Source organism: Cutaneotrichosporon cavernicola, assembly GCF_030864355.1.
Source record: "Cutaneotrichosporon cavernicola HIS019 DNA, chromosome: 3".
Taxonomy (NCBI): Eukaryota; Fungi; Basidiomycota; class Tremellomycetes; order Trichosporonales; family Trichosporonaceae; genus Cutaneotrichosporon; species Cutaneotrichosporon cavernicola.
In genome coordinates, this window is record NC_083395.1 from 871,252 (window position 1) to 899,139 (window position 27,888).

A 27,888-nucleotide genomic window follows, 5' to 3' on the forward strand; every position below is an offset into this window, starting at 1 on the left:
ATTGCATGCTGTTTTAGCCATGTACAGATGTATCCCACGTGGCGCCTCCACCTGACATTGGGGATGTGCGTCATAGTACAATGGATCCGGGCCTAGCCTTGCATCTCTCTCTCCATCTCGATCCCCATCTCTTCATCGTCATCTCTTCCATCAGCCATCACCGATGGCAGCCGTAGGCCGCGCCGCGCGCGCCACCCGCGTAATCGTTCCCGCAGCGCGCGCTCTGTCCACACCACCACCCCCTCCTCTGCCATCACACCCATTCCACAACTTCTCTCCCACCCCACCGACATTCTCCCACCCCAACCCGCCCAATGGCGAGAGGCCCGACGCGCCCGTCCACGATGCAGAGTGGGAGATCCGCGTTGGTCGCGGTATGTTACATCTTCGCGAGACGCTGCCCCGCCTCTTCGATCCCAGTTTGGGCAGCGACGACCTGTTCCCCCGTGAAGTGTTTAGTCCGCATGTCGTGCTCAAGCTCCCCTCGCCGTTTCCTATTCGGATCCCAGGCCTCACGGCTTATCGGATGGCGTTTGCGACTGGCCGGAGCGGGTTGCATGGTGAGTCCGAGTATTGTCCGTGCCCTCTTCCTTTCCTCATCACTGCTCCCGCCCGTTCTGACGCTCACGCCAGCCCTCCACACCGACCTCGCCACGACCCTTCAACGCATGACCTTCTCCCCGCCCCAGGCACCCCACTCCCTCGCTGACGGCTTCAAGGACACCCCTGCCGTTCGGCACCGGCAGATCCGCGTCATGCTCTCGCTGCACGGCATCCCGCGTCTCCCTCCGCACCACTGCGCAGAGTGGACAACCAGCAACCTCTACACATTCAACCCCTACTCTGGCCTCATTGCCAGTCATGAAGTGGAGGCAATCCGCCCGCTGCCCGGGGAGGGCGTGGGAGAGTGGGTCAAGCACCGCCTGCTGGGGTGGACGCGTCAGGCCGAGCCGGCCGGCCCCGTCGGGTTCAGCGTTAAGATCGAGGACGTGCGCCGATGAGAGCGACCTCGTGTCTCGTGTTGTAACCATGCACCATTCATTACTGTACGCTTGTCGTGAGAGAGCATCCGTTAATTGGAAAGTCGGCACAGCCAGATCATGATGGCCCATGCGGGGCAACATGGCTCCACCTGCTACTCAACTGCCCACACTTGACATTCAACAAGAAGAATACAATGGACCAGCCAGTCGTCCAGACCTCGCACGGCACTGTGCTCGGCACCACTACTGACGGAATCACTAGGTTCCTCGGCATCCCGTATGCGGACGCCGAGCGGTTCGAGTCGCCAACCCCCACATCATGGGAGGGTGAGCTGGACGCGACCTTGTTCGGCCCACCCAGCCCACAACGACCCTACCCCAACCGACTAGGGGACCTGCTTGCGCCAGTCCCCGGCCTCCCATCCGAGTGTCGTGACGACATCCTGCGCCTGAACATCTGGGCCCCGCTGCGGCTGCCATCCTCATCACCACCCCTCTCCTCCACCTCCCACCCATCCTCAGCACCACCCCTCTCCCCCACCTCCCACCCAGTCCTCCTCTGGCTACACGGTGGCGCCCTCGAGCGCGGCTCTCCCGCGCAACCAGGAAATTCTGGAGTCGCCTTTGCCCGCAATGGCATCGTCTTCGTCTCGCCCACTTACCGCTTGGGAGTGGAGGGCTGGTCATCCTTTGCCCCGAATCTGGGACTCGAGGACGTGGCCGCCGCTCTGCAGTGGGTGTATAACAATATTGGCGCGTTTGGCGGCGACCCGAACCGCATCTCTGTAAAAGGTGAAAGCGCGGGCGGTGTTCTCACTGCCTGCCTCCTAGCAAAAGAAAACACGCTGCCGTTAATCTCACGCGCAATCATCATGTCGGCGCCGTTGCAAGTCGAACCTTCCTGCACGGCCACGAGGGGCGTTGCGAAACAGCTCAACATCCCAGAGACTAAAGAGGCGTTCATGACCAAGAGCGTGGCACAAGTCCTCGATGCACGCGCAAGACAAGTGTCGATACAGGGAGATAGCGTGCTCTCTGGCGCGCCGATCTTTCGCGTCGTCCTCGACCCCCCTACCCTCCCCACCTCACCCCACCTCATCCTCCCTGCTCTCAAGATACCAATCATGATCGGCACCACCACGGAAGAGTACAAGCTCTTCCTCTCTCCCTCTGAACTAGAGGATATTGGCTGGCTCAAGCTCTACGGCGCGGGATGGTGGCTTGGTGGTCTGAGGGCTGTGCGTGCGCTCTGGACACATTTTGCGAGTTATGGCGAGGTGTTTGGACAACTGGTTAGTGATGTGGGGATGCGGAAGCCTGCCGACTCGCTCGCCAGCGCTAGGCAAGAGGGAGAAACGTGGGTGTACGAGTTCGCCCATGCTGGCCCACTTGGCGCGGCACATGCCACTGAACTGCCCTTTGTCTTTGACGCTCTGGCGTCACCTGACGGGCTTGCTTTTGGGGGCGGGCCACAGGAGCTCGCGGAAGAGATGCACGCTGCGTGGGTGCGGTTCGTGAAAGGCGAAGCGCCATGGGAGGCGTATGGGACGGAGAGGATGGTCAGGGTGTTTGGCGGAGACGCAAATGAGTGGGCGCGTACCCACCGGGTGCGCCGAGCAGATGTGCTCGACGCTCTACCGTAATACGACAGATGGGAAGGATAGCCTGACCACAGCCTCTGCGTACCAAGCCTCTGCGTACCAGTAGCCGAACCTATGCTATCCATATCATACTAGTGGTGGTCGTCGCCGTGGCCGTGGCCGTCCCATGGGTGGCGGAGGCCAATGAGCGCAGGGCCGTCCTGGCTGCGGGTTAGTTTTGTCTCGTGGGAAACATGAGGAGTGATGCGATGGTGAAACAGCGCAGAGTGATTGAGTGGTCCCAACACGCGCCAAGATGCGACATGGAGCAGGAGCTTGGAGCAGGGCGACGGCAGGGCGGCCGTCGCACCTCGCGTTCCCAAGTACAAGGCAAGTGTGCACACCGCTCCAGGCCAGAGCCCACATCTGAGCCCACGCCGGAGCACACACTTCCTAATCCTGTGCTGAAGGGAGGCAGCGTGGCTGCGTCATGCCGGGCAGCCGGATTCCGCCTGCTCGTCTCGGCGCGGCCACGCAGCCTCCTCCAGCTGTCCGCGCGTTGGCCCATCTGCGCTTCCCTCCTCTCCTCCCTCGTTCCATCCTCCCCTCCTGCCCGCATACTCGCTGCGCCGTAACGGACTCACCGGGCGCGGTAGAACACGAAGAACCACATGCCGAAGCCGAGGGTCTTGGCGAGACCGCGGTAGAAGAGCGAGGGCGCGTGGGGGTGGAATCCTGCTGTAAGCGTATCCTCTCTTCCCCGCCTCCCAATCCCCATCATACGCACCTGGTCCGGCCATCGTTGTTGTCGCTATCCGGTGCTCAGTGCTCGGAGGTCGGAGGTCGGAGGAGATGGCCAGTGGGCGGGGGTGGGAGAGTCAGCTGGAGTGAAGCTTGCCACGTGGTATATCCCGCTATCTCCGTGTGTGGCGCTCGACTCATTTCTGGCAAAGACAATGCTCACGATTAGTCCAGTTGCTCAGTCGCCTGCCAACATCTGCGACATTTGTCCTTTGAAAGACTAAAGCTACAAGAAGACTCGATCTCAACGTCGACCTCGACATTACAATCTCTTTAAACAGCGCCGAGCGCCAAAACGAAGCGTCCCTCGCTACCCCACACACCACCCATTACCCATCACATTTCCTCAACACTTCGCCCTCCCCTCCCAAACCCCATCCCCCAACCCCCAACCCCAACCACACCTACACAGCCACCATGGCCGCCGTCAACGACACGACGGCCGCGTTTGCGGCCGGCGACTCGGATCTCAATGCCCAGGAGGTCAACGTCGACCTTACCCAGCTCACTGCGCTCTCGCCCGAGGTCATCTCGAAGCAGGCCACTGTGCGTTTGTGATGGGTGGCAACTACCTCGGCCGCCAGCTCACAGCTGCCTGCTCTGGAGCAGGCAAGTATCTCGAACTCGCTGACGCCAGATCAACATCGGCACAATCGGACACGTCGCGCACGGAAAGTCGTCAACCGTGCGCGCCATCTCGGGCGTGCAGACTGTCCGGTTCAAGAACGAGCTCGAGCGTAACATTACCATCAAGCTTGGCTACGCGAATGCCAAGGTGCGTGACATTGTGGCGCGGGGTCTGAGGGGACGCTGGTTTAAGCTGGTTCAAGGTGGTGGCCGCAATGTGGACTGGGCATGCCGGTCTCTCGATGAGTCATCCGAGGTACTATCTAACTCGATTGGTGATTGCCGCTCAGGCGCCACCATGTGTCTCGTGATTTGCCACTTCCAAGGCCACCGCTCTACCACGTCTCTGTAGAGACCTCGGCTCTTCTGCTCCGCCGCTACGCACCGTCGCGACTGCGCTAACCTCAGATCTACAAGTGCAGGAACCCCGCCTGCCCGCCCCCCACCTGCTACCGTTCCTACCCGTCGTCCAAGGAGCTCAACCCCAAGTGCGAGCGCCCAGGCTGCGACGGCCGCATGGAACTCATCAGGCATGTCTCGTTCGTCGATTGTCCGGGACACGATATCCTCATGGCAACCATGCTTACCGGTGCCGCCGTCATGAACGGCGCCCTGCTCCTGATTGCTGGTAACGAGTCGTGCCCGCAGCCCCAAACAGGCGAGCACCTTGCCGCGCTTGAGATAATTGGCATCGACCCCCACAACATTGTCATCCTCCAAAACAAGATGGACTTGGTGCGCGAGAGCGAGGCGCTCGAGCACTCGGAGCAGATTCGCCGCTTCGTCGAGGGCACGACTGCCAGGCTCGCACCCATCATCCCTGTGTCCGCCCAGCTCCGCTTCAACATTGACGCTGTCGTGCAGGCGATTGCGCAGATTGCGCCGCCCAAGTACGACTTCACCGCCGACCCACGCATGGTCGTCATTCGTTCCTTTGACGTCAACAAGCCGGGTGCGACGGTCGACGAGCTCAAGGGTGGTGTGGCTGGTGGCTCCATTCTCCAGGGTGTGTTCAAGGTGGGGATGGAGGTCGAGATCCGTCCCGGTATCATCACCCGTGACGCGAGCGGCACGTGCACGTGCAGGCCCCTCAAGTCGAAGATTGTGTCGTTGTATGCCGAGCAGAACCAGCTCCAGTTCGCCGTCCCAGGTGGTCTCATTGGTGCCGGTACGCTCGTGGACCCTGCGCTCTGCCGTGCCGACCGCCTGCTCGGCATGGTCATGAGTGCAGTCGGCAAGGGACCGTCCATCTACACTGAGATCAAGGCCGAGGTCTTCCTCCTCCGCCGCCTGTTAGGTGTGCGTACCGAGGACACGAAGAAGGCGCGTGTATCCAAGGTCGTTGTCGGCGAGACGCTCTTCATCAACATTGGTGCTTCGCAGACTGGTGGCCGCATCCAGAACATCAAGGGTGCAATGGTCACGATTGCGCTCACCACCCCTGCGTGTGCCGAGAAGGGCGAGAAGATTGCCCTTTCGCGCCGTATCGACAAGCACTGGCGTCTCATTGGCTGGGGTGAGGTCAAGAGCGGCGGTGTGCTCGCCGAGGTGCGCGAGGACTAGTCGAGGTCTCCTGCGGACCGAGTGGTAGCTTGACATAGAGAGGCATGTAGGTGTGTCAGCGAGGCTGGCACGCCACGTAGTAAGGTGACCGTAGCATGCACTGGCATTCAGACTGCAGAGAGGGCGAGTGGCGTGAGCGAGTGGCGTGGGCGCAGCGGCGTGGGCGCACCAGCAGTGGACTGAATGAATGCTGTGGGCTGAATTTCCTCAATGCTGTATCTTATCGCAAGAGGGTTTGTCGCGGACATGATTGCTGGTCCGCCCAACTCTCCCACGGTGTCCAAATCTGACTTGCATACGCCTCTAAACCGCCTTAACCACCGTAACCACCGTAAAGCTGACCCCACACATCAGCATCGTACAAGGCATGCATATGCTACACCATAACACAATCAAGCTGCCGGAGCGACGTCAAGGCGCGGCTTCTTGGCACTGGGGTCCTCTATTGCGGCTGCGACGGCCGGAGTGCCGTTGGCCGTCGGAGGGACAGGGGCGGGTTGGCCGGGGCCCTGCTCGAACGCGCGCTTAATCCCGGGGTTGGCTGGGGTCTGGGGTGGGGCGAGAGTTGGGGTGGGCGGCGCTGTAGCTGTAGCTGGCGCGGGCTGGGGCGGGGCAGGGGTTGGCACCGACACTGCCGTGGGTTGGGGCGGCTGGGCTGGAGGTCGTGCGACGGTTGGCGACTGTTGGACAGGCTGCGCCACACGAGTCGGCGCGGCGGCCTGGGGTTGAGTGACTGCCGCCTGGGACACCGCGCCAGCCTGAGTTGCAGGCGCGGGCGGACGCGCAACACCATTAGGCACGCCGTTCGGTGGCCTAACGGCTCCAGTCGTCCCTGCTGGTGCAGGGGGACGCACTCCCAGCGCTGCGGCTCCAGCCGGAGCAGGAGCATGTACCCCTGGTGCCGCCCCCGGTGCGGGAGGACGTACGGCTGTCCCAGCTGCCGCTGGAGGCCTGACACCAGCCGGCCCGCCAGGCCTTACCGGAGGTGCACCAGGCTTACCGTTAACCTTCTTGGCCGGCAAGGGGGGGACGATGCCCGTCTGCCAGATGCGCGTGGCGAGCGGTACGTCGATCTGTACGCCGACGACGCGGATGTATCGCAACAATGCGGCGGCGTTTGGTCCGACGGCGTTTACGTCACCACGCGCGTTGGCGACCTTTGCGATCATGGAGATGACTTGGGTCAGGTTTGCGCCAGGGGGTGCGGGCCCGATCTTGGCTGCTCCTGCCGCGGGCGCTGGAGGGCGGGCGGCGGCGGTGGCGGCGGCGGCGGGTGGACGAGCTGCTGTGGGTGCGGAGCCTGCCGCTGTACCTGCGGGAGGAGGACGGGCAGGGACACCAGCGGCGCCGTGGGCGGGAGGGCGTACAGCTGGCTGAGGTTTCTTCTGCTTGTTCATGACCCAGTTGGCGAGGACGTCTACTGCCGCCTTGGCGCCCAGTTTGAATAGCTTGTCCGTAATGTCCGAGGTTAGGTGCCCGAACGTCGCCTGGTCCAGGATGAGCTGGGCGCCATCGCATACGAAGGGGAGGGGTAAGCCGTTGGCATCGACCTTGTCAATGATGCTCTTGGCACGCATGGCTGCGTCGAGTGGTCGGATGATGACGGGCAAGCGCTCCTTTCCGAGTGTCTTTGCCGCGCTCATCGGCGGGCGCGGTCTCGCTCCCGGAGGCAAGCCGCGCGCCACCTGTGCTTGCTGCGCGGCGGCGATTTCTCTCTCACGCTGCTTGCGTGCACGCTCCTCGGCCTTGAGGCGCTCGCGGAGGCGCTTCTCCTCGGCGTTCTTGGCCTTGCCCTCGTTCTTGGCTGCGTCGCGCCGCTGCTTCTCCTCAAAGAGCGGACCCTCCTCGGGATCCAGAATCCACACACTGCCCTTGCTTTCCGGGTCGTCCTCAGGAATTCGGGGAACCTTAAGGAAAGCCTTGTTTAGTGACAGGTTGTGGCGGATCGAGTTCTGCCACCCGGCCTCGGGGTTGAGGCGGAACCACTCCCACTCGCCCGCGACCCAGTTGCACACCTCACCCAGCGTTCCTCGTCCGCGAGGTAAGTTGACGAGCGCGGTGTAGATTACTGATGCGAAGGTGAGTGTCGGCTTGAGCGGAGATGGCCCGATGAACGGTAGCCCGTCCAGGCCACGGATCGTGGTCGGCGGGTTGCGTGGACCTGCGCCCGATGGCGGGATCGGGACCGAGCACAATATGTGTCCCGGTCGCGCGGGATTGTCATTCAGCTCAGAGATGTAGTACGGCCTGGGTGTGTCGACGGGCGCATTTACCTGCTGGCCGCGTCCTGGTGGTGGCCTCATCGGCGGGCGCACAGGTGCGCCAGGCATCCCAGGTCGCACCATCATGCCGGGCTGAGGGCGCACTCCTGGAGGCAGAGCGCCAGGCGCTCCGGGCGGGCGCACCATTCCCGGGTGTTGCCCAGGGATGGGTTGGCCGGGCATCCCAGGGCGGACGACCATCCCAGGACGCGCCTGCATCGTACCAGGAACCCCTGGTTGGCCAGGGGCACCCGGTTGCGGAGGACGGACGGTGGGAAGCGCAAGGCCGTGTGGAGGAGGGCGGACACCGGGCCCTGGCGGGCGTACCATGGCTGGTTGTGGTGGGCGCACCCCAGGGGCACCGGGAGCCGGGATTGGAGCGCCAGGCGCTCCGGCCGGACGTACAGCCTGCGCTTGTGCTGCAGCTAGTGTTGCCGGTTGAGGAGGTGCCTGTGCTGCTGCGGCGAGTGTGGGAGGCGGTTGAGCCATCGCGGCAGCGAGGGTCGGCGCAGCAGGTTGCGCCTGCACGACCGGTTTCGGCTCGGTCTTGACAGTGGGTAGCGCAAGGCCGACGCGTGCGGGTGGTGCTGGTTGTGCAGGCGGGGCCACGGGTGCCACCTGTGCCGGCTTCGGCACTGACACCTCGGCCTTCACAATCTTCTCCACTTTATCCGAAGGCTTCTCCATCACCACCGCCTTCTTCTTCGACTCCTTCGGCGCCTTGTCCTTCTTCTTCTTCTTCGGCGTCGTCTGTACCGGCTCGGGCGTTGGCGAGTCAATATCCATCGCCTCGTCCTTGGCCGCCTTGCCCTTCTTCGCCGGCGGTTTGAGCACGAGGCTCGGCGCCTTGACCCCCTTCGCGCCCTTCTTCGGCGCCTTGCCAGCCCTCTGCGGCTGTTGCGGTGGCGACGCAGGCTCGGCCTTGACGGCCTCTTTCTTCTTCTTCTTCTTCGGTGTGGGTGCGGGCTCGGGCTCCGGTTCTGGTTCTGGCTCTGGTTCGCTGGGCAACTCAGATAGGGACGACTCGTCGTCTTCATCATCCTCAGGGATCACAACGCGGCGTGTTCGGAGGCGAATCTTCGGGATAGGACGCACATACTCCTCCTCCTCCTCGTCGTCATCGTCGTCGTCGTCGTCCGAGTCGCTGCTCTCGTTGTTCTCCGACTGTCCCGACTCCCACTCATCGACCCAGTCCTGATCGTCATAACGACCAGAGTCGTTCAGGCCGTACCCATCACTCGCTGTGAACGCGTTGAACGTCGGGATGCGCGCGGCCAGAGCCGCCGCGGTGGCAGGCCCAGGTCCAGCCTCGCCGTAGAACTCGGCGTAACCCACCTCCTCGGGCGGGAGGTTGTAAGGGTACGGCAACTGGTCGTACGGGTACCCGCTATCCAAGGCGTCCGAGACAGCCTGAACGGGCGGCGAGCTCTCTGGCGAGGGAGGGAGGACAAAGGAGAAGATGCGCGTCGCGATCTGGATCATGGACCTGGATGTCAGCTCGAGTTGGAGAACGACAGGAGCCCTCGCTCTGCACTTACCCCTGTATCAGCGGGACGATGGACCCCTTGACAAAGAACCTGTCGTCGACCCAAGCACCGTTCCGCCCGCGGATCTCGAGGCAAAACTGCCCGCAATCGCTGTTGTATTCGATCTTGGCGTGATTGCGCGACACGCTCTTGAGCGGGCCGAGGTCGACGTCGACGTGCTCGAGCAGCACAGGCGCCGGGCGCGCCGAGGGCGGTGGGGGCGGGGGCTGGATGACGTCAACTCCGTCGAAGCTCAGCAGGTCGCCAAAGTCGGGCTTAATGTCGAGCAAGTCCGTGTCGAGGAGGGCCATCGAGAGGTCGAGGCCGAGGGATGGGTCTGAAGGGCTGGAGGCGGGGGGAATGGGGGGTGCGGGCGTAGCTGAGGCCGATAGGTCAGCAGGAGCGGGGGTGAGCTCGGCAGAGACAGGCGCTGAGGTGGGCTCATCAGGCGCGGGGGTGGCAGACGCGGATGCAGGTGCAGGAGCGGGAGTGGAGGAGGTTGGAACGGGGGTAGTGTCGGCGGGTGCGGGGGTAGTGTCGGAGGGGCCCTGGGCCAGGGGGGATGTTAAAGCGACCGGTGCAGAGGGGGAAGCGTACGCGACAGGCGCGTTATCGGGAGACGCAGCCTTTGCGGATGGCACTGGAGAAGCAGCGGCTTGTGCTGGAGACGCAGAAGCCGGTGCTGGAGACTCAGACGCGATGCCCGGTGGAGACGCAGAAGCAGGCGCTGGGGTCGCTGCTGACGCTGGAGGAGGGGACAACGCGGCTTTGTCGATGTCCATCATCTCCTCCTTGACCTCCTCTATCACCTCCATTTCAGCTCCCCTTTCCCTCTCCTGGGCAACAGCCAGTGCGTCCGGGTCGAGGGCGAGGGCCGCAGCGTCCAGCGCCGGCGTGGGCGGCGTCACGAGGCTGCCCTCCCAAAACGGGAAGTCGATACCAAAGCTCGCGAGCGGCGGCGCGGGGGACACGTGTGGTCGTTCCTGCGGTTAGATCAGATTGGGGCTGGGGGCTTCACGCGCCGTTGGACGAGTTTCGGAGGGGGGTTGGTGTGATTTGGGTTGGTGGTTATTGATGGGAAGGGGGAGGGGTGTTGGGGGTTGGCTCGCGACGGCTTGCCACAGTCCGGTAATGGTCCTCTATCCTTCCTCCTTTGGCCCTCTCCCCACCACCTCTTACCCACTCGACCGCCTCCGCGGCACCTGACGGTGCCACTCGCTCCGCACTCACAACATTGCGCCCAATGACAACACTGAGCGTGCGGACATAGTAGCTGAACCCGGTTGTCTCGTCGCCAAACTGGAGCTTGTAATACGCGGGCTTTGGGTCAGTCTTGCTCGTGTCGACCGGGAGCGCAGCTAGACTCGGCGGGGGCGGTTGTATTGGCGCGGTGCCCGGCCCCGGCCCGGACATTGTGGCGGGCCGAGGAGAGGGCCGAGGATGGGGCCGATGGGGGTGGGGAGGGCGTTATGCCGGTATGCAGTGGACGCGCTTCAGAGTGTCAGAGTGACCAATAGTGGTTGGAAGTGGAGATGGCGATTCAAGGTGGATGATGAGGATGAGGTGGATGGATTGTTGGGTAGTGTGTAAAGTCGCAAGGTCGCAGGTGTAATGGTGAGTAGCACAAACGCAAGATCAACAGAGTCAAGTGGTTAGGATGAGCGGAGGCTTCCGTCCAAGCCTCCCTTCCTTGCCTCCTTGCCTCCTTCCCTCCACCCAACTATGTCCCCCCACACCTAATCCCCGGTCATTCAACCGCCACCCAACATAGGCACCACCCAGCAAATACTCCAAATACACCGGCTCTATTCACATAAGGAAAAATTTATAAACATCGTCATCTCCTAATGTCAATAGGAAAAGCCTCGGCTATGCATTGTTGTGACTGGCGCGACTTGGCCCTGCGACTGGCCCTGGCCGTGTTACGTTACAGAGCACATGACAGGGGTGCTTCATACCGCGGCACCATGCTCAGCTACTCAATACAACTACAACGCCATATGCACAAACAATGCTACATGAGCTTGACGCATCGTCTACACCGTGTATCAGCTTCACACGTCGATGCTCAGCACAAACTGGTCGTCCCATCCTTCGTCGTATCCCGCACTGCTCGCCTGCGAAATCTGACTCGCTTTCTTGAGCAGCCTGCCCGATTTCATCGGGCGTGGCGTGCTCTCCAACTTGCGTGGTGACAACGGACGCCGCTTGGGCTGAGGCGTCGCGTCGGAATCCTGCCGCTGCACGGCTGCTCTCCGATCCACTGCCGCCGCCGCTTGCGCGACCGCATCGGCATCCTCCCACACCTCGTCGCCCCAATCGCTGTCGTCCGGCTGCTCGGTGTCGCTGCTGGCGACGAGGATTGCGTCTTTCACCACCTGCACCTTTTCGGCTTGGATCTTGCGATCTATCTCTGCGCTGACTGCCTGGCGTGTAGCTTCGAGGCGACGCCGCTTCTTAGACGCCGCCTGGTCAATGCGCTCGAGCATAAGCCGCCCCTTGTCTCCGTCCTCTCGGAACTTCCAGTACCCATAACGGCCCGCGCGCCGGCAGATCTCCATTGCCTCAGCACGCGCTTTGTCCCACTCTTCCCCCTTGGGAGGAAGTGAGATGTCCCATCCCTTGTCCTCCATTGTTAGGAGAACAGCCGCCTCTGGTACGAGGACGGTGACGATAAAGTCTGTTTCGGGGAGGGGCGCCGTGTCAGACCCGAGTTTGAGATAGCGCCAGAGAATCAGGTTCTGGAAATGCCGAATCATAATGGCTCGCCCAAGATCGCCGTAACTGACGTCAGCTCGGGCGCAGCGAATACTCACTAGCCAGGCTGCGCGTGAGACAGCACGGTATCGTTGCTCTGGTGCGCGACATCCTTCCATGCCGCAATGCCCATCTGGTTGATCTCCTTCTTTGCGCGGCGATAGAACTTGGAGAGCTTCGGGTTCGCGGCGACTTTCTTGAGCCGAACGGCGATCCAGCCACTCTCGAGCCGCCGGTCGACGTCTTCGAAATCAATGTCCTTGGGAAAGCCGTCGCGCAGGCCAAGAGGGATGATCGTTGTCTCGGCACGGTGCATCGTGCACAGGGTGACTGTCTGGCGGAAGGAGAGGTTCGTGATAGAGGCGTACCGTAGCTGCAGCGCGCGGAGCTCCGCTGACGGCGACACAGGTAGCGGCTCGGAGCAGTACAGACAGAGGTTACGGTGGTTCTTGAAGTGCGCTGAGAGAGCTCAGCACGTCCTACACCTAGCTCACCACAATAAAGCTCATCTTCTCCCACTTCCCGCTCTTTCGGCGCAAACTGGACCGTCTCGGCGAGCCTGACTGTCAGATACGCAACGTGTGTCAACTCACGCGATTGACCTGGCCTCGAGCGAGCGTCGTCGGCGAGTCTCTTCTGCCATCTGTGGTGCGTTCTCGAAGAAGCTGTCGGCATAGCTCTGCTTCTGGGTTTGCTTCTTGCGTAATCTTCTCATCCGCTTGTACTCCTCCAGGTCGCGCTCCTCGAGCTGCTTGAATTCGTCCTCGTCGGCGCTTGACTCCACCCGGCAGGGGTTGGCTGTGGGGTTGAGTGCGTTGTACTTTAACTCATCCCACTTCTTGTCGTCGGCCGCCTGTAGGTTGTCGAACCACGTATTGGGGTCCAGCGACTCCTGTGAACACAGCAGATCGATGGGGGAAGGCGTAGGGAAGCGGTCCACTTTCTTGCTGCTGAGAGGCTTGCACTTGCCTTTGGGAACGGCCTTGCCGAGCTTGCTCCTGGAGGACTCGGACGCGCTCGCCTTGCTCGTTCTCGCCTTCTTTAGTGGCGACTCGTGGGGGGATGCTTGTCGTCGTTCTCGTCGCGGAACTGCGTTTCCCTTACTCGGCGGCGGAGGCAACGGCGAGGGCGAGCGCCGGTCATGTCCCGTTCCCATGAACGGCTGGTTGGCCTTGAGCGTCGACACGGTCGCTAACGCCTTGACTTTCTTCGTCCCTACAGGCTTGGTCGGGGTCACCACTGTGTTCCCATCGTACTCGAAGTCTCCGGGATTCAACGCCAGCGGGTCGGGTGACTCATAACCTGACCGTTCTGCCTTGGGCGTAGAGTCGTTATTGCCGAACATGCGGTTGTGGACCTCGGGATTCCCTCCAAAAATCCTCTTGTGGGCTTCACGATACTTGTCGTCTTCGAGGGTAGCTTGGAAGTTGCGGTATGCGCGACTCCTAATGTTCCCGAGTGTGCCATCGTCTCCTCCATTCTGGGATTGTGATACGAAATGGATCTCATCCGACGACTGGCTGGGTGGCGGGCCGTTGTGGGCGGCGTTCCAGTTTGATGAGCCCGCGTGTTGTGATGGTTCGATACGGCTCCATTCTCGCGGGGTGAGAGCAAGCGAGCTAGGAATCGCCTCGGTCCGCCCAACCTTTCCCGGTCTCATGCCAAGTGGCGCGGGGTGGTGGGCGGGTGGTAGGTTGGGGTGATAGGTTGGGGTGGGGTTGGGGTGGGTTGAAGGGTGATTGAGGTAGGTTGGGGTGGGGTTGGGGTGGGTTGAAGGCGAACTGGAGTGGTAGGTTGAGGGGTGATCGGGGTAGGTTGAAGGCGAATTGGAGTGGTAGGTTGAAGGGGATTGTGCCGTGTTATAACGGTACGAACGGGGGAGACGGGTGCGGTGCGAGATGTCGAGGTGTATGACTCGCGGCGGGGGCGAGTGCACGTCGATTCCCTCCATGCGATATGGATGATGGTGTCGAGGCATGTTGTTGTGGGTTGGGAGAGGGATAGGCACGGGCGGGGGCATTTTCGCGTGCATGGATCCGGACCGCCGACCGGCCGACTTGGACGAGGAAGGTGTTTGTTAGACAGAAGAGTAACTGCAACACGAGGTAGGAGAGGGGGTTTAAGATAGAGAGTGAGAGTGGGAGTGAGATATGGAGAGGGAGGGGGAGATGAGCCAGGACTTGAAGAGATACAGGATGTAGGCTGCTGGAAGGAGGCAAGGAAGGTTGCAAGGAGTGGGTGATGAGTGATGAGTGATGAGAACAGAGAGAATGAGAAACAAGGACAATGTACATATTGCGGTCCAGCTGTTCCCACTACTGTACAAGCGAGCTCGCACCCAATCCCAGTTGACTCATCCTTGCACACGGGGGTAGCGAGGGCGCAGTACTCCCCATCTCGCACCAACATGTCCCCACCGACACGAGTCGGGCCAATCGCCCAACGCCCAACGCACTTCATCCGCTCCGACATTCGCACCGTCGATCGTTGATAGCGGATCAAAATACTATGCTAACATCACAACGATAGTACAACCAGATATGCCCATGTCTCCCAGTCCCCAAGTGTCCATCTCAAAATCACGGCTCGTAGCGCGGCAGGAACCCGTGTCCGCGGACACTCAGGCTTACGCCCATGTCGCCCATGTCCACATCCGCTTCGGGTGTGGGTGCAGGATCGTCCTCTGCGTCCGAGCGCGTGTCGCTTGACACGCCCGCTGCGCTTCCGTCCTCTGTGGGCTCGTCAAAGTCGTCGAGCGGTGGAGCCGAGGGCGCAGAGGTCTTGAGCGACATCGGAGGTGCAGACGGAGAGAATGAAGGCGCAGAGGGATCGAGAGGCGGTGCGGAGGGAGCAGGAGAAGGATCCCGGGAAAAGTGGTCTGGCGATGGAGGGGCCGAAGGACGTAGGTGGTTCGGAGAAGGAGGACCAGAATGTCGCTGCGTGTCGTCGTCCATCAACGTCCGCAACGAGCGGAGCGCAGCCGCACGAGGGGGAGCAGGCAGACCAGGTACCGTCAGGCGGCTCGAGGCTGAGCCGAAACCAGATATAGATGTGGTGCCCGAAGCGCCCGTGTCGCTCCGCGCGTCCGTCTCGTCTCCCGACGCCGTGGTGAGCATCTCAAAGCCCTCGCCGTCGACTTCAAAGTTCGGGGCAGATGGACCGGCTCCGTCCTCGTCCTGGACGCGGGCAACGGGTGGCGCAGACGCACCAAGGCGCATGCGCTCCAACTCGCGCTTGTCGTCGGTCGCGACGTGCATCGCGCGTCGCTGCTCCTCCTCCTCCTCAGGGGGGATGACGATTGGTGCCTTGGCGTCGGCACGACGGGCAACCTCCTGTGCCTGTTCGGCGTCGGCAGTCGCGGGCGCGGGGTAGAAGCCAGCCGCCGACGCTTTCTCGGGCGAGAGAACGTTGGACCTATCAATGGTCGGTATCGGCGCGCGCGACGAGGACGGCCCTGGATTAGGGAAATTCACGTCGAGACTTCGAACCGAAGCGGGGCGGTATGCTGGTGGCATGTGCCCGCCGAGGCCTGGGGCAACTGAGGGGGACGGCAGCGAGGCTGACGATGCTCCTGGATCCTGCTGGGCGGACGTCGACGGCGAAAGTGTCTCGTCGTTTACGTCACCAGACATCCTTCCCGACTCGGCGGAATGCGCCGTCTCCGCTAGCGTGTCAGAACCTGTCCCCTGCTCTGTGCTTCCCAGGCCTGCCCGGCACAGCGAGTGGCGTAAGCTGGGCGCGCGCGACGACTCGGTCATGAACGAGGCCGAGTCGCGCGTGAGAAGCGAACCAGGTGAGCCTGGTCGCCGGGGAGAACGGTACCCGCCGTTGGGTGACCAGTGCTCCTTGAGGCGGCGATCGTCGTCGTCGTGAGATGCGCGTGGAGACTTGCGGCGGCGTATGGTACTGCGCCATACGCGGACCTTTGTGCGCACAAACGTGGACGGTTGATTCTGCTGAGCGCGCTTTTCTCGTCGTTTAGCCGCGTGCGCCAGTTCGAGCTCGTCAAGACGCTGCTTGAACTCGGCCTCGAGCACCGAGCTTGCGTCTTTGAGGCCGTCTTCAGTCAGGCCCGCAGCAGCGAGGGCCTTCCTCCGCATACGTGCTGCGTGTCGTTTCTTTCGTCGCGCTTCCTTTCGTCGTTGATACGTGATAATAATGATGCCAAAGACGATCAGGATGCCCAGTATGACACTGGCAGACACGATCATCGGGGTGTTGTAAAACGAGCTGCGGTCCGTCTTGTTGCCCCATCCCAGCGGCATCTGCGACGTGACCGCGTACGACTGGGAGGCAACTGTGAGCGTTGCATCGTCGTTGACGTTTGACTGGGTTTGTCAGCACTTGGGTGGGGCAAAAAAGACTCACGGCGACGCGGCCATAAAGCGACCACGCCTCCTCGACCCTGTACCAGAGGCCGTCTGCCGACTGGGTAAAGTACATGGGCAGGACTGTTTCTGGGACTGCTGATGGGCCATAATCGGGAACAGTGAGCACTGTGTATACTGGCTCGGTATGTATTGATCGCGGTTGGATCTGTTGGAGGGTTGGTGTTGGAGTGGTTGTGGGTGTGGGTGTGGGCACGGGGTTGGCGGCAACGAACGGGAGTGAGAGGAGGGCGAGGGCGGCGACGGCAGCAGTAGCGACCCGGGTTCGTGGTCGCCTCGGCTCAAGAACCGGCGCTTGTGTGCGCCCGACCTCGGCCTCGGCATCCGAGCACGGGTTGCATTGCAAGCGGCTCGGTCCAGCGTCTCCCTCATCTCCAAAGTCTGTGATGGGTCCGCCGATGGGCCAGCGCCATGTAGGTAATGGTGGCGGTTTTGGTGGCCGCGGTGGATGCCGCGTACAAGGGCCGGGTGACCGACTCATCGCATGTGCGGCGCGAGAGGGCTGTTGGTGCCGGTAAAAGGGGCCCGAATGGGCGAGGTGGCCTCGCCACCTGTAGTTGTCTGATCGGGACTGGTTCGGACCACAGGGACAAAGTGTGTTGTTGGCAACCGGCTGCCTGGTATTTTCGTCCAGGAAGCGTTGTTGGTAGGCGGAGAAGGCAAGGTGACCAGCGAGGAAGGGGACTTGGTCAAGTCTGGGTGGGGTGGGGGGGTTGGAGCGATGGGGCGTGGGAGGGGGAGGGGAAGGGGGGCGCGCGATGTCGCGAGTGGTGGTGAACAAGTGTGCCAAGGGTGATGAGGTTGGGTGTGTGTAATTGAAAGTAGAAGTGAGGCCGATGAAGCACGAGGTCAAGTCGGTGAGGGATTGGAGGAAGTGGAATGGCGGGGGGGGGGGAGGGGTTGGGTGGACAGGGAGAGGATGATGAAAGGGGCGGGGGGCGGGGGGCGGGTGACGGCGGGTGGTGGGCGCGCCGAAGGCTTTAGGGGGGTGGTGACGGTTTGGAGGATGGGGGAGGAAGGGGAGGAGAGGGTGTTTGAAGGATGAGAGTGTTCGAGGGTGACGAGGGTTGAGTTGTGGATGGACTGTGATGTTGATGAGATGGTGAATTGGTAGTGGTATCGGATGAGCTACGAGGTCACGAGGTAGAGCGGTGGTGGGGTGGTGCAGTGCGGTGCTGTACTGTAGAGTGGTGTGGTGCGGTTGTATTGTGGCTCATCTGTCTGGAGGGAGAGGGTTAGGGGTTGGGTTGTGGGATGGAACAAGCACCGCAGCAGAGGGTTTGGTTAATCCTATCAAAAAGTTCAAGGTAAAGGAAGAGAGAGTCGTAGGGTAATGGGTTAAATCTGTCCCCTCGGCCTCCTTGCCACGTGTTGGATTCAGGATCATCAGGGATCTCTGGATACCCTGTCAGTCAGAAGCAAATCCTTCATCCAGCCTGATTTGTATATTAATATTAGAAAATAAAGTACTCAGCCGGCCATCTAAATCGAGCTTTTACTTGGTTCCGATGGCCGAGAACCCTGAATTTGCCAGTCGCAAGTGGCTCTCATTGTCTATTGAAGGTTTGTATGTAGCTATATGTAGGTTGCAGGACCATCAGACGACGCAGAGGACGTCCGACATGTCGGTCTGGTCAGCAATTAGCTATTCATGTATTAATAACATGAAGACTGGGAGACTGGTAACTGGTGAGTTTGTGGTTTGGTCACGCGGTAAGGGTTATTAGAGTGTCCGTGTCTGAGTGGTGTTATTTTGAGCGGTGCCCGCTGCGCAGTTGATCCAAACTAAGAATAATGGATCTTTTGCTTTGTTCATTCCACACTCGTCATCTTGCAACTATCAACCAACATACAAGCATCCAAGCCAACGCTCCACTTTGTAAACCACCACCAGTTTATTTTGGTGCCACACAACTCAATCTGTACGACATACGACATCCACGCAATCCTACCATCAAGCCATGTTTGGTCGTATCCTGACTACGCATTCCCTACGTGCAAAGTGGCCGAGCTGGTCCGTGGGTTCATCCTCCGTTGAGCACACGTACATCTTGCCGTTTGATATTTGATAGTATTACAAGTATCGCTGATTATCACCCGCCCCCGGACGGACGCCCAGATTAATCATGCCGGGCATCCCAACATCCTCCCATTACATCCGACCGTTCAGCCGGTCGCACTGTCTCTCGCTCTCCACGTCAATTGTCAGTGAAACACCATGGCGCCATGGCGCCCGTCTCGTACACTGCTAAACTGCTATTTCCAGAGGAATAGCCATCCAGGCCCCATGTCTGGGCCCAAGTTTGGGGTTCGGGGTTGGGGGTTCGAGGATTCAGTCGAGTCATGTTGACATGATGAGAACGGTGTTGGCCTTGTCAAATCACTGACTCTTGCATCGCTCTAAACCAACTAAATCTACGCCTTGGCAAGGTCCCACACCTCCTTCATGAACTGGCGGTGGAACTTGCCGCGCCCAGCTTGGGCAATTGCACTAACCTCGTCCGCAGAGAGGGGCGGCTGAGAGAATGCCGCGAGTTGCTCGGCCTGGCGCTGCTTGTTGCGCGACGTGCTGGGGTGAGCCGTGTTAAAGAGACCCCGACTCACGTAACAACAGTGCCGCCACCATACTGCGATGCCCAGAGGAGCAGGACCTGTGCGGGCGTGCTGCCGCGCTCCTTGGCAATCTTGTCGGCAACGGGGTCAACAGGACCGCCCGCGACGCGGTGTACCGAGTTAAGAGGGCCGTAGCACTGGATCTTGATGTTGTGCTGCTTCATGAGGGCTGTCAGGCGCTCCATGTTTGGTGCATGGAAGTTGTACGGGTTGTACTCGATCTGGGTGAGCGGTGGGCCAGCGGGGAGGAGGCGGGGAAGAGGATCAAGCGAGAGGAAAAATAGAGAAGAACGATTAGATTCAAGGGAGATGCTGATAGCACAGCACACCCGTCACACACCCACCTGGTTAACCGCCGGGGCATGAGTCCAGGTCTTGCTGATCTCGAGGATATCCTCCTCGCGGAAATTGGAGACGCCTACGGAACGCGCGAGGCCCGATTTCTTGATCTCCTCCATCTGTGCCCACGCCTTCTGCAAGTCGTCGGGGACGAGGGGGGAGTGGATGAGGTCTGGTGTGAGCTTGGGCGGGAGTGAGCGATGGCGACGGCGACGGCGACAAGTGCGGCAAGGGCTCAGAGAGGCGGGATGAGCCTCGCACTCCCACTCCCACTCGCACTCGCCGACACTCACACATGTCGACATAGTCGACGCCAAGCTTCTTGAGCTCGATCTCGAGGACTGCGCGGGGATCGTTACCACCCTCGCCGTCGCGTTTGCCCCCTGGTATCAGCGCGAGATTGTTTGGGAGGGCTAATTGAATTCTGCTTGGGCGGGCGAGCGCACCACTCACACTTGGTGAGCACATAGACGTCGTCGCGCTTGCCGTTCCACTGCTTCAATGCGTCGCCAATACTCTGGGAGTTTGCGTAGATCTGCGCTGCGTCCAAGCTCCTATACCCGGTCTCGAGGGCGTCGAGGACGAGGGCAGTGCATTCCTTGGCGTACAGCGCCGTTCCGGTGCCGAACGCGATGGGGGGGATGGTTTGTCCGTCGTTGAGGGTGATGGCTGGCGTTGGCATGGTGAGTTGTGGGCCAATACTGGACAAGCTGGAGGAGTCGAGTTGAGCAAGTGAGAGAAACGGAGCAAGTGGTAGTGGCATCGCGACCATTGCCCACCCCGCACAGCACATTGCCGGTTGGCCGGATTCTGTATCCAACCTTGATCCAAATGACATCAGCAACAAAGTGGAGGTCAGGCCGTGCCTTATTGTATTTGAATCAAAGTCCAGTCCGTGACGCCGTGTCTCGTCACTGGTCAAAGCCTTACATCTACACCACCACATCATGCTTGCTCGCTTGGTACCGCTATCTCGATCTGCGCAGCCGCTTTCTATACGGCATGTGCGGCGTCTATCCACTTTCCCCGCTCGGCCGGTCTTGATCCCGCCGACCCAAGTCGCCAAGCGACACGCGTCGACATCTACTTCTACTTCCATCAATGGCATGCGCGTCTCGCACCTCTTCTTGGCCCTAGCTGGCGGCGCTATCCTAATTACGACTTATGGGATGTGAGTTTCCTTTCCCAACCCCACAAAATGCTAACCCAGTTTGGAATGGTACGCCGCCTTCCGCGTGTGGCCCGCCACCATCCGTGATCCTCTGAAGAAAGCCATCAAAGCTCGCAACCACGGCGAGACTGACAAGGCCGAGAAGTATTTCCTCGCCACGCTCGCTGCCGCCCACGCCCTCCAACCCTCTGAATTGGATCCGGAAGCCCTCCAGAAAATGTCCGGCCTCTACGTGACTTTTGCCGCCATGTTGGAACCGTACCATCCCGTCCGGGCCTTTGTTTGTCTTCGGGACGCTGCCTCTCTTTTCGGAGACGGGCTCGTTCCAGGAGCAGTGAGCCCGTATACGGGACAGGAAATGAATGAGAAGGACCTCACTCGGGCCATTGGACTTTGGCAGAAATTGGGCCAGATTGCTGCAAAGTTGGGCAGCTCAAGTACGCCGCCGCCGTTCCCGACGCAGACTATTACACAGTTGATGGATGTCGAGGGAGAGAATGACGGTGCGTCGGCGCAACTCCTCCTGAACACGACGACTGGGCGCGAGGCAGCCAAAGCTTGGGATGAGGCGGCCGAGACGTACCTCTCGACTGCGATTGGGGCTATGCTCAAAATGGGCCTTGCGCATCGACAGGGCGCCTCCAATGAGGCCGGGACTGATGCGGGCGCGGCAGGCGCAGCGGTTCCGGGCTCTGGATCATCCGAGCCCGTCATTGTCGGACGTGACGTGCGCCTCCCACACGACAATGAGGGCGACACTGGGCGCGTCAACCGCCGCGGACTGGGTATGACCATGGAAGCCCTGTCTGAGGTTTATGGCCGCCGTGGAAGGCCAGACCTCGCTGGCCAGCTGGTGTTGCAGGCCATTACAACTATATTGCCGCCCCAGGCCGAGGAGGGGTCGATTCAGCCAGCAGATCGATGCCAGGGTGAGTCTCTCCTAGTCCCAAATCCTAACCACAGCCGCACTCCTCATGACCTCACTCTCGACTTATGCTCTCGCCCCGTCCACCCCTGCCGCCATCAAAGCCGCACGCTCGTGGTCCCTCCGCGCACTGCAGGAGGCGGACGCAGCAACGACCGCCGCGGGATGGGGTAAGGGCCTCCCGACGGATGTGGGGCAGGCAGTGTGTCAGCGGGCGGGCAGTGTGGCGTTGTTCAACCTCGGCATGCTTTCTGAGATGGAGGGAGGGGGGGAGGCCAAAAAGTATTTCAAGGCTGCTCTGGCAGCTGCGAGGGATTGTGGGTTTGCTGAGGGGAGGCGCGAGGCCGCCGAGGCTCTTAGGAGGGTCAAGGCAAAGGAGGAGAATGCGTAGAGGAGAGATGCATAATTCACAGATCACCAAAAGTCAAGATGCTTAGGGCGTCGGGACATAAAACTCACTTTATGCCCTCTGAATAGTGGGCTATTTCTTGTGTGACTACTGGTGGAGCTGGTCGCCGCCGCCCCACTGCCTGTTCAGCTCTACGTGTCCATCACTTCATCTACCTGTCTACAATCATACATACATACTGTACAACGTTTTAGGAAATCACTTCGCCGCCCAAGGTTGGTCACGGGACGGGAAGGAAACCAACATGCTCGCCCAGCGCGCTAAAAAATCAACTTCAGAAGGTCCTCGTCAATGGCACTTGCCACGGCCGACACATCACCGCCGTGCCTCGCGGCGTGCGCAACATTGTCCATCGTCGCCATCACCGCTTCGTCCTCCTCCTTGTCGGCAAGGTAGATCGACGTGCCGTTGCGCACACCCTGTGCTAAGATGCGCGACTCGACCGTGTCGAGTGTCGCATAGCAGTAGACACGCGTCTCCTGCTGCTGTCCGAGACGATCGACACGCCCAATCGCTTGCAGCTCAAAGCTGTGTTGCAGGACCGGCTCAAGGAGATGCACTGTCCCACAAGACGTCAGAGTCAGGCCCGCGCTCTCGCGCTCCGCGTGCAGCAGGAAGACTGTGATCGACTTGTCGGCGTGGAACTTCTCCACCACATTGTTCTTCTTCGAATTGGCATCAAACGACACAAACTTGATGCCGTTTGCACGCAGTGCTTGCTCGACAACTAAAGGTCAGCCAGGCGGCATGGACAAACTCACTATGTAGAGAATCGGCCCAGTTCGAGAACACAACGTGGCGCACGGTTGGATGCAAGATCTTGTACCACTTTAGATGTTTGACGAGGAAGTCGATCTTGGAGCCGTACTCGCCCATCGTGTCCATTGCATGGATGTCCCTCTGGCTCGTTGGCGGCATGTAGTTGATCCTGTCGAGCGCGCGGTTGCGCGCATCTCGCTCGGCAGCCGCGCTCGCCTCGTCCACATCGCCGAAGAGATCCTCGTCCAGTACCTCCTCTTCCTCAGACTGGGATGGCTGTCCAGTCGCTTGCAAGTCAGAGGTACCAGCCTCAGCTTCGTTCGGCTTCATGATACGTACACGCGTCGCTTCGCGCTCGTTGATTGGCTGCTTGCACGTCGCACACTTGCGGCCCATGTACGCCGACTTGCGATACTCCTTGTAGCACGACACGCAGAAAGCGTGCCCACAGCCAAGTAGCATTGCAAAGGTGTCGTCCGATGTGCCAAAGCAGATGACACACTCCTCGTGCATGTCGCGCATGGCGTCACCGCCACCGCCGCCGAGGTACTGGAGGTATCGGCCGCGCACACGGAGGGCCTGGAGGCGTTCATTGCAGCCTTGAACCATGCGGTCGACATTGCGGTATGCCTGCCGGAAGATTGTCGAGTCCTCAGACGCGACCGAGTCGGAGATGTCCTGCAGGGCGGCAAAGTAGACAGCCCGCCGATTGAACGTTGCACGGATCGTCTCGAGCTCTTTGTTCAACTTTGTGGCCATCTCTGTCTGGGCCTTGATGTACGCCCGCAAGTAAGTCGCCGCATCCTTCGCAATCAACGACTCCTCCTGTCTCAGCGCACTGTGCTCAATGTTGTTGAGGTCAATGAGCATGGCTTTGAGCGGGCGTTCGCAGTCCTCCTGCTTGCGGCGGTCACGGAATGCCTGCCGCTCGAGCATGAGGTTAAGCGTCTGGTCGTCAACCTGGGTCAGGTCGATGTTCTGCGCGTCCTCGGCGGCGTCCTTCGAGTTCTTGGTTACACGCTTCTTGGTGATGCGACTCTCATGGGTGGCAAGAATGGTGCGGTCTTCCACCAGCATTTCTGGAATGGTCAGCTGGGTTTGTACACATGCGCAACTCACCTTTGCGATCCGCAATGGCAGCTGCGTATGCGGTAAGGTATGCCTCGACTACGAGTCAGCGGTAACTTCCGACCACTTACTCTCTCCCTGCGCTTGGAGCGCTTTGGCATAATACTCTTCGTCGGGGTTCTCCACCTCCTGTCCTTCTCCAGGCAACGGGACCTCCTCATTCGGCGCCTCGACAGGTCCAGTCAGCAGTTCGTAGAGCTTCTGGCGCCAACTATGCACAAGTAGGGCGTTGTCGTTCAGAATCTTGAGCAAACTGTTGGACTGCTCAATTACGTTGGACGACAAGAGGCCGCCCAAGTGGTTGGTATTGCTGGAACGAAGATCATCAGCCCGGGCGTACGCGGGGTGCTGTTCAAACGCCGTAGCTAGGGTCGTGATCGACCGTTCGGCAATCTCGAGAGGGCGCTTGAGGATTTCCCTGCGGATGGCCTCGGCCGCTTCATAGCCTGCCACTTCCCTGCCTTCGTCGAGCATCTGGTGGTGGGCGTCGCCCTCGAGGAACCATGCACGATGGACAAGGAGCAGCGTCTCACGGATGCTGCGGTCAGATGGGACCTTTTGCCTATCTCACCTGGAACGAATCGACGTGATCAGCTTGACGCGGTCGCGTTCGTGCCGCGACAACTTGTGGGTTTCCTCTTCATCCACACTGTCCTCACGGTCCCCGACGGCCTCGGCCAACTGAGCTCGTGCACTCTCAAGTAACGCCGTACTCATCTGGCGTACCTCCTCGTATTGCCCGATCGCGCGTAACTGTCGCATGTTGTCATTGTCGTTAAGGATGTACAGCTGGCCCTTCTTGATCTTGTACCGCATGAGCAGACGGGTCTCGGTGATAACCTCGGCCTGATGATCGTCGTTCATTTTCTTCAGGGCCTCCTCCATGGTCATGAGGCGACTACCAAGGTGCATGCGTCCGCCACGATCCAGGACGTTGCCTAAGCCGCCGCGCTGCAAAGCGCCCACCTGAATGTGGGTACAAATCTGTCGGAGATGACGGAGGGCCACGCTGAACAGGTGGGGCGTGAAACCGCCTTGCTGGCTCTGAAGACGCTCGCGCTGCCGTTCCAAAGTGTCGAGATAGTAGTGCATCTCGATGTCGGACAGCTGGATCGGGACGACGAAGCGCTTTTGCCGAGGAAGGTTGAATTCGCCGGCCACCTCGGCCTTGGTGGTGCGGACGCTGATGGCCTGGAAGAGTCCGTGGAAAGCGGACGCGTTGGCCGGTTGCATGAGCCGGTGCCACATCGTGCTATCACCTATGGGAACGCGCAGGAAGCTCAGCGAGCCCATGAGATCCTTGATGTCGGACCGCGCTGGTGTTCCCGACATGGCGAGGGAGAGCTTGCGCGGAATCAGGGAAACCATGTTAGCGGCTGCGCTCTGGTCGCCGTGGAGCTGGACCTCGTCCATGATCACACGCCACCACTCGCACATTACCAGAGGGCTCCGAGGGCGTTCCTCAAGGTTGTATTTTGCCGTGGAGCGGCGACTGCGGACTGGTGCGGGATTGGCAACTGTCAGATCCTCCCCGAGTGTCTGGTATGTGGTGATCACAACGTCGTGTCCGCGAACATAATCAAGGAAGGCCTGTTGAGTGAGAGCGAGAAGGGTGGAGTGCGCCCCATCGTTCCCAGTCTCGTCCTCATCGTCGCTCTCGTCACTGCTCTCCATCTCGACATCGACTCGCTCGCTATTGCGACCCTTGGCGTACTTGCGCCTAGTGCTGTTCCGCATCTTCTTCGACTTGCGCTTGAGACTCTCGACCTCGCGCTGCCGTTGAGCCTTAGCAATCTCCTTGCGCTTGGCCCTGAGTTGAGTGATCAACGCTTTCCAGCCCGGGTAGACGCAGATTCGGAGATTTGGGGCGTGAGTATTCATCTCGCTCACCCACTGCTGAAGGAGTGGTAACGGCGTGACCACCAGCGTGGCGGCCACCTCGGCGACGTTCAACTGCGACTCCTCCGACCATGACACGGCGTTGGCGAAAGCACTGTGCTCCTTGTCGATCCACTCCTGTAACTCGGGGAGCGCGTACTCCTCAGGCGGGTTCAGGAGGTCGATATGAGGCGACTTAAGAGTCGCGGGCGGAATGGCAAGGGTCCGCAGTGTTGAGAGGGGGTGGCGGTGAAGGACCATGAGCGCGATGGCTTCCACGGTCTTGCCAAGGCCTGAGTGTCAACAATGTCCAAAGGCTTCCTCCCAGACTTACCCATCTCCTCACACAGCATTGTGCCGCGCACCTTGGAAAGGTTAAACAGGGTGGGTAAGCCTGTAAAGCCGGGGTCGACTCCGGGGGATCCCTTCCGGCCCTTGCCTTTCGGGTCCGCAGTGATGGGTCGTAGGTCGGCGGTCAAGCGGCGGAACGCGTAATCGCCAAAATTATCGAAATGAACCCGAGCCCACTGGCCCTTGGGCTCGCGCGGTAAGATATCTCTGCACAACGGTGCTCCCTCACGTTCGAGAAGGAGCCGAACGGTGCGCGCCTGGAACGGGAGGAGATTGCAGGCAAGATCGTGAGGCTGGAGATTGCGAACGTCAAAGCTGTATGGATGGTCTGGTGCAGGCTGGAGGCAGTCGTAAAAGCCCTTGAGAGCGGAGGCTCGAGCAGCCAACCAGCTCTCCACTGTATCACGCGATCCGGCTTCAGCATCAGAGGGTAATGCTGTGGTGAGGACGACGCCGAAGAGAGTTGCGCCAACGTCGGGAAGGCGGGGCCCATCGATGGTGTCCATGTTCAAATATGCGTCGATGATGATCAGGAAGCGCAGTTCGATGTCACTCTCGTTGGTGGGTCCAGGGAACCAAACAATCTTCACACCGGTGCGCAAAACTACTCGTTTAATGTCGTCTCGGTAAACGCCCTTCCTCGTCGGTGACTCGTCGGGGTCGAGCGCCAGGGCCGCGTGGAGCCAGTGAACGTTGTCCCATGCAACGGTGTTGACGAGGAAGGTCCGTCCAGCATACCCGTGCACGGCAGGTAACTTGACTAGGGCTTTGCGGGCGCCAGGAAGGAATACGTCGGGGCTGCGCTGGTTGGCACGTGTGCGCTTCTCCTTGTTAAGCTTGAGGAAGTCAAAAGGAAGGTGGACGCACGCTTCGGTCGGCAGGCTTAAGGTCGTGGGCGTGCCAGCGTCGGTCAACTTCTGAAGCGTGTTGACGATTGCATCATAAACCCCGCGGTCCTCGTTCTCACGCAGACCCGTGGGGTATTCGACATGAGTATCGGGCGCTGCAAGTAAGGCCGGAATGGTGAGGGTATGTATGTGGGCGAGGTTGACGGGGACTGGACAAGGTCAGCGTTGCCGTCGGCGAGAGCTCACTTGGTGCTTGATCAGGAACATTTCCCGCTAGCGCGGCTTTGACTGCTGGGTGGATCTGACCAAGGTCGTAGTCAGACTGCTTGAGGTGGACTTGACATTGTGACGTGGCTGGGATAGTCAGAGCCGGCGGGATGGAGTCGGACATGATGAGTGGACCAAATCCACCGAGGAAGGTGGCCGAGGACCAGAGGATTGGTGAGGGAAACAGTGGATGAGGAATTAGGTGAACCGAGGGCCGGCCTCTACCAGGATATTCTGTCACCAAGACAACAGTGAATGGTGAATGTAGAATGGGTGAAGAAAGGAATCAAGTGTTTCGTGGAGGAAAAGTAGAATGAGAAACGAAACAACAAGAAATCTCGGCAGTTGACGAAGGTTGATAACAACCCCCACGTAACCTAACATGGCCTGGGTGGCAAGTCAAGTGGAGGCAAAGTGGAGGTTGGTGGAGGTTGATTCGCCACCAAAGGTCAACTTTCTCACGGTATCACTATCTAATCAGCTACGGTAATCCGATTGTCAAATAAAGATGTCTGTCCATTGGGATAGGGTTATGGGGAGAGGAGAATGGGAGACAAAATATAATTGAATGTAGCAGCTGCCAAAAGGCACAAGAGGCCCCCTCCGAGTTTCGGAAAGAGTGCGAGGCGCCGCACTTCTAGAACAGGAGCTGACTTTGGGAGATGGCGTCGGCACCGTTCATCTGGAAGATCTCGAGGGCCGTTCCAAGACCGG

At 60.3% G+C, this 27,888-nt stretch overlaps 9 protein-coding genes across 9 annotated transcripts; 4 read left to right on the top strand and 5 right to left on the bottom strand.

The window, feature by feature from the left end:
- Positions 1 to 163: 163 nt before the first annotated feature.
- Positions 164 to 1,001, top strand: CcaverHIS019_0303320 (uncharacterized protein; the record flags this gene model as incomplete). The annotated part of the gene is made up of 2 exons (XM_060598765.1): positions 164 to 560; positions 634 to 1,001. The coding sequence occupies 2 exons, from the start codon at positions 164 to 166 to the stop codon at positions 999 to 1,001; spliced, it is 765 nt and encodes a 254-aa protein (XP_060455527.1).
- A 176-nt stretch (positions 1,002 to 1,177) lies between these two features.
- CcaverHIS019_0303330 (uncharacterized protein) lies at positions 1,178 to 2,626 on the top strand (the record flags this gene model as incomplete). The annotated part of the gene is made up of 1 exon (XM_060598767.1): positions 1,178 to 2,626. One exon carries the CDS (start codon positions 1,178 to 1,180, stop codon positions 2,624 to 2,626), a length of 1,449 nt encoding a protein of 482 aa, XP_060455528.1.
- A 1,155-nt stretch (positions 2,627 to 3,781) lies between these two features.
- On the top strand, positions 3,782 to 5,554 carry GCD11 (uncharacterized protein; the record flags this gene model as incomplete). Its single annotated transcript, XM_060598768.1, has 3 exons — positions 3,782 to 3,910; positions 4,002 to 4,139; positions 4,400 to 5,554. The coding sequence occupies 3 exons, from the start codon at positions 3,782 to 3,784 to the stop codon at positions 5,552 to 5,554; spliced, it is 1,422 nt and encodes a 473-aa protein (XP_060455529.1).
- Positions 5,555 to 5,946: 392 nt separating this feature from the next.
- On the bottom strand, positions 5,947 to 10,754 carry FHL1 (uncharacterized protein; the record flags this gene model as incomplete). Its single annotated transcript, XM_060598769.1, has 3 exons — positions 5,947 to 9,301; positions 9,354 to 10,324; positions 10,572 to 10,754. 3 exons carry the CDS (start codon positions 10,752 to 10,754, stop codon positions 5,947 to 5,949), a joined length of 4,509 nt encoding a protein of 1,502 aa, XP_060455530.1.
- A 641-nt stretch (positions 10,755 to 11,395) lies between these two features.
- CcaverHIS019_0303360 (uncharacterized protein) lies at positions 11,396 to 13,443 on the bottom strand (the record flags this gene model as incomplete). Its single annotated transcript, XM_060598770.1, has 4 exons — positions 11,396 to 12,125; positions 12,158 to 12,557; positions 12,593 to 12,657; positions 12,692 to 13,443. The coding sequence occupies 4 exons, from the start codon at positions 13,441 to 13,443 to the stop codon at positions 11,396 to 11,398; spliced, it is 1,947 nt and encodes a 648-aa protein (XP_060455531.1).
- A 1,234-nt stretch (positions 13,444 to 14,677) lies between these two features.
- On the bottom strand, positions 14,678 to 16,541 carry CcaverHIS019_0303370 (uncharacterized protein; the record flags this gene model as incomplete). The annotated part of the gene is made up of 2 exons (XM_060598771.1): positions 14,678 to 16,426; positions 16,467 to 16,541. 2 exons carry the CDS (start codon positions 16,539 to 16,541, stop codon positions 14,678 to 14,680), a joined length of 1,824 nt encoding a protein of 607 aa, XP_060455532.1.
- A 2,360-nt stretch (positions 16,542 to 18,901) lies between these two features.
- On the bottom strand, positions 18,902 to 20,120 carry CcaverHIS019_0303380 (uncharacterized protein; the record flags this gene model as incomplete). Its single annotated transcript, XM_060598772.1, has 5 exons — positions 18,902 to 19,055; positions 19,091 to 19,320; positions 19,444 to 19,610; positions 19,732 to 19,821; positions 19,892 to 20,120. 5 exons carry the CDS (start codon positions 20,118 to 20,120, stop codon positions 18,902 to 18,904), a joined length of 870 nt encoding a protein of 289 aa, XP_060455533.1.
- Positions 20,121 to 20,544: 424 nt separating this feature from the next.
- Positions 20,545 to 21,925, top strand: CcaverHIS019_0303390 (uncharacterized protein; the record flags this gene model as incomplete). Its single annotated transcript, XM_060598773.1, has 3 exons — positions 20,545 to 20,609; positions 20,649 to 21,538; positions 21,573 to 21,925. The coding sequence occupies 3 exons, from the start codon at positions 20,545 to 20,547 to the stop codon at positions 21,923 to 21,925; spliced, it is 1,308 nt and encodes a 435-aa protein (XP_060455534.1).
- Positions 21,926 to 22,203: 278 nt separating this feature from the next.
- Positions 22,204 to 27,298, bottom strand: CcaverHIS019_0303400 (uncharacterized protein; the record flags this gene model as incomplete). Its single annotated transcript, XM_060598774.1, has 7 exons — positions 22,204 to 22,670; positions 22,705 to 23,781; positions 23,822 to 23,869; positions 23,902 to 24,368; positions 24,402 to 26,001; positions 26,043 to 27,116; positions 27,154 to 27,298. The coding sequence occupies 7 exons, from the start codon at positions 27,296 to 27,298 to the stop codon at positions 22,204 to 22,206; spliced, it is 4,878 nt and encodes a 1,625-aa protein (XP_060455535.1).
- Between the last annotated feature and the right edge of the window lie 590 nt (positions 27,299 to 27,888).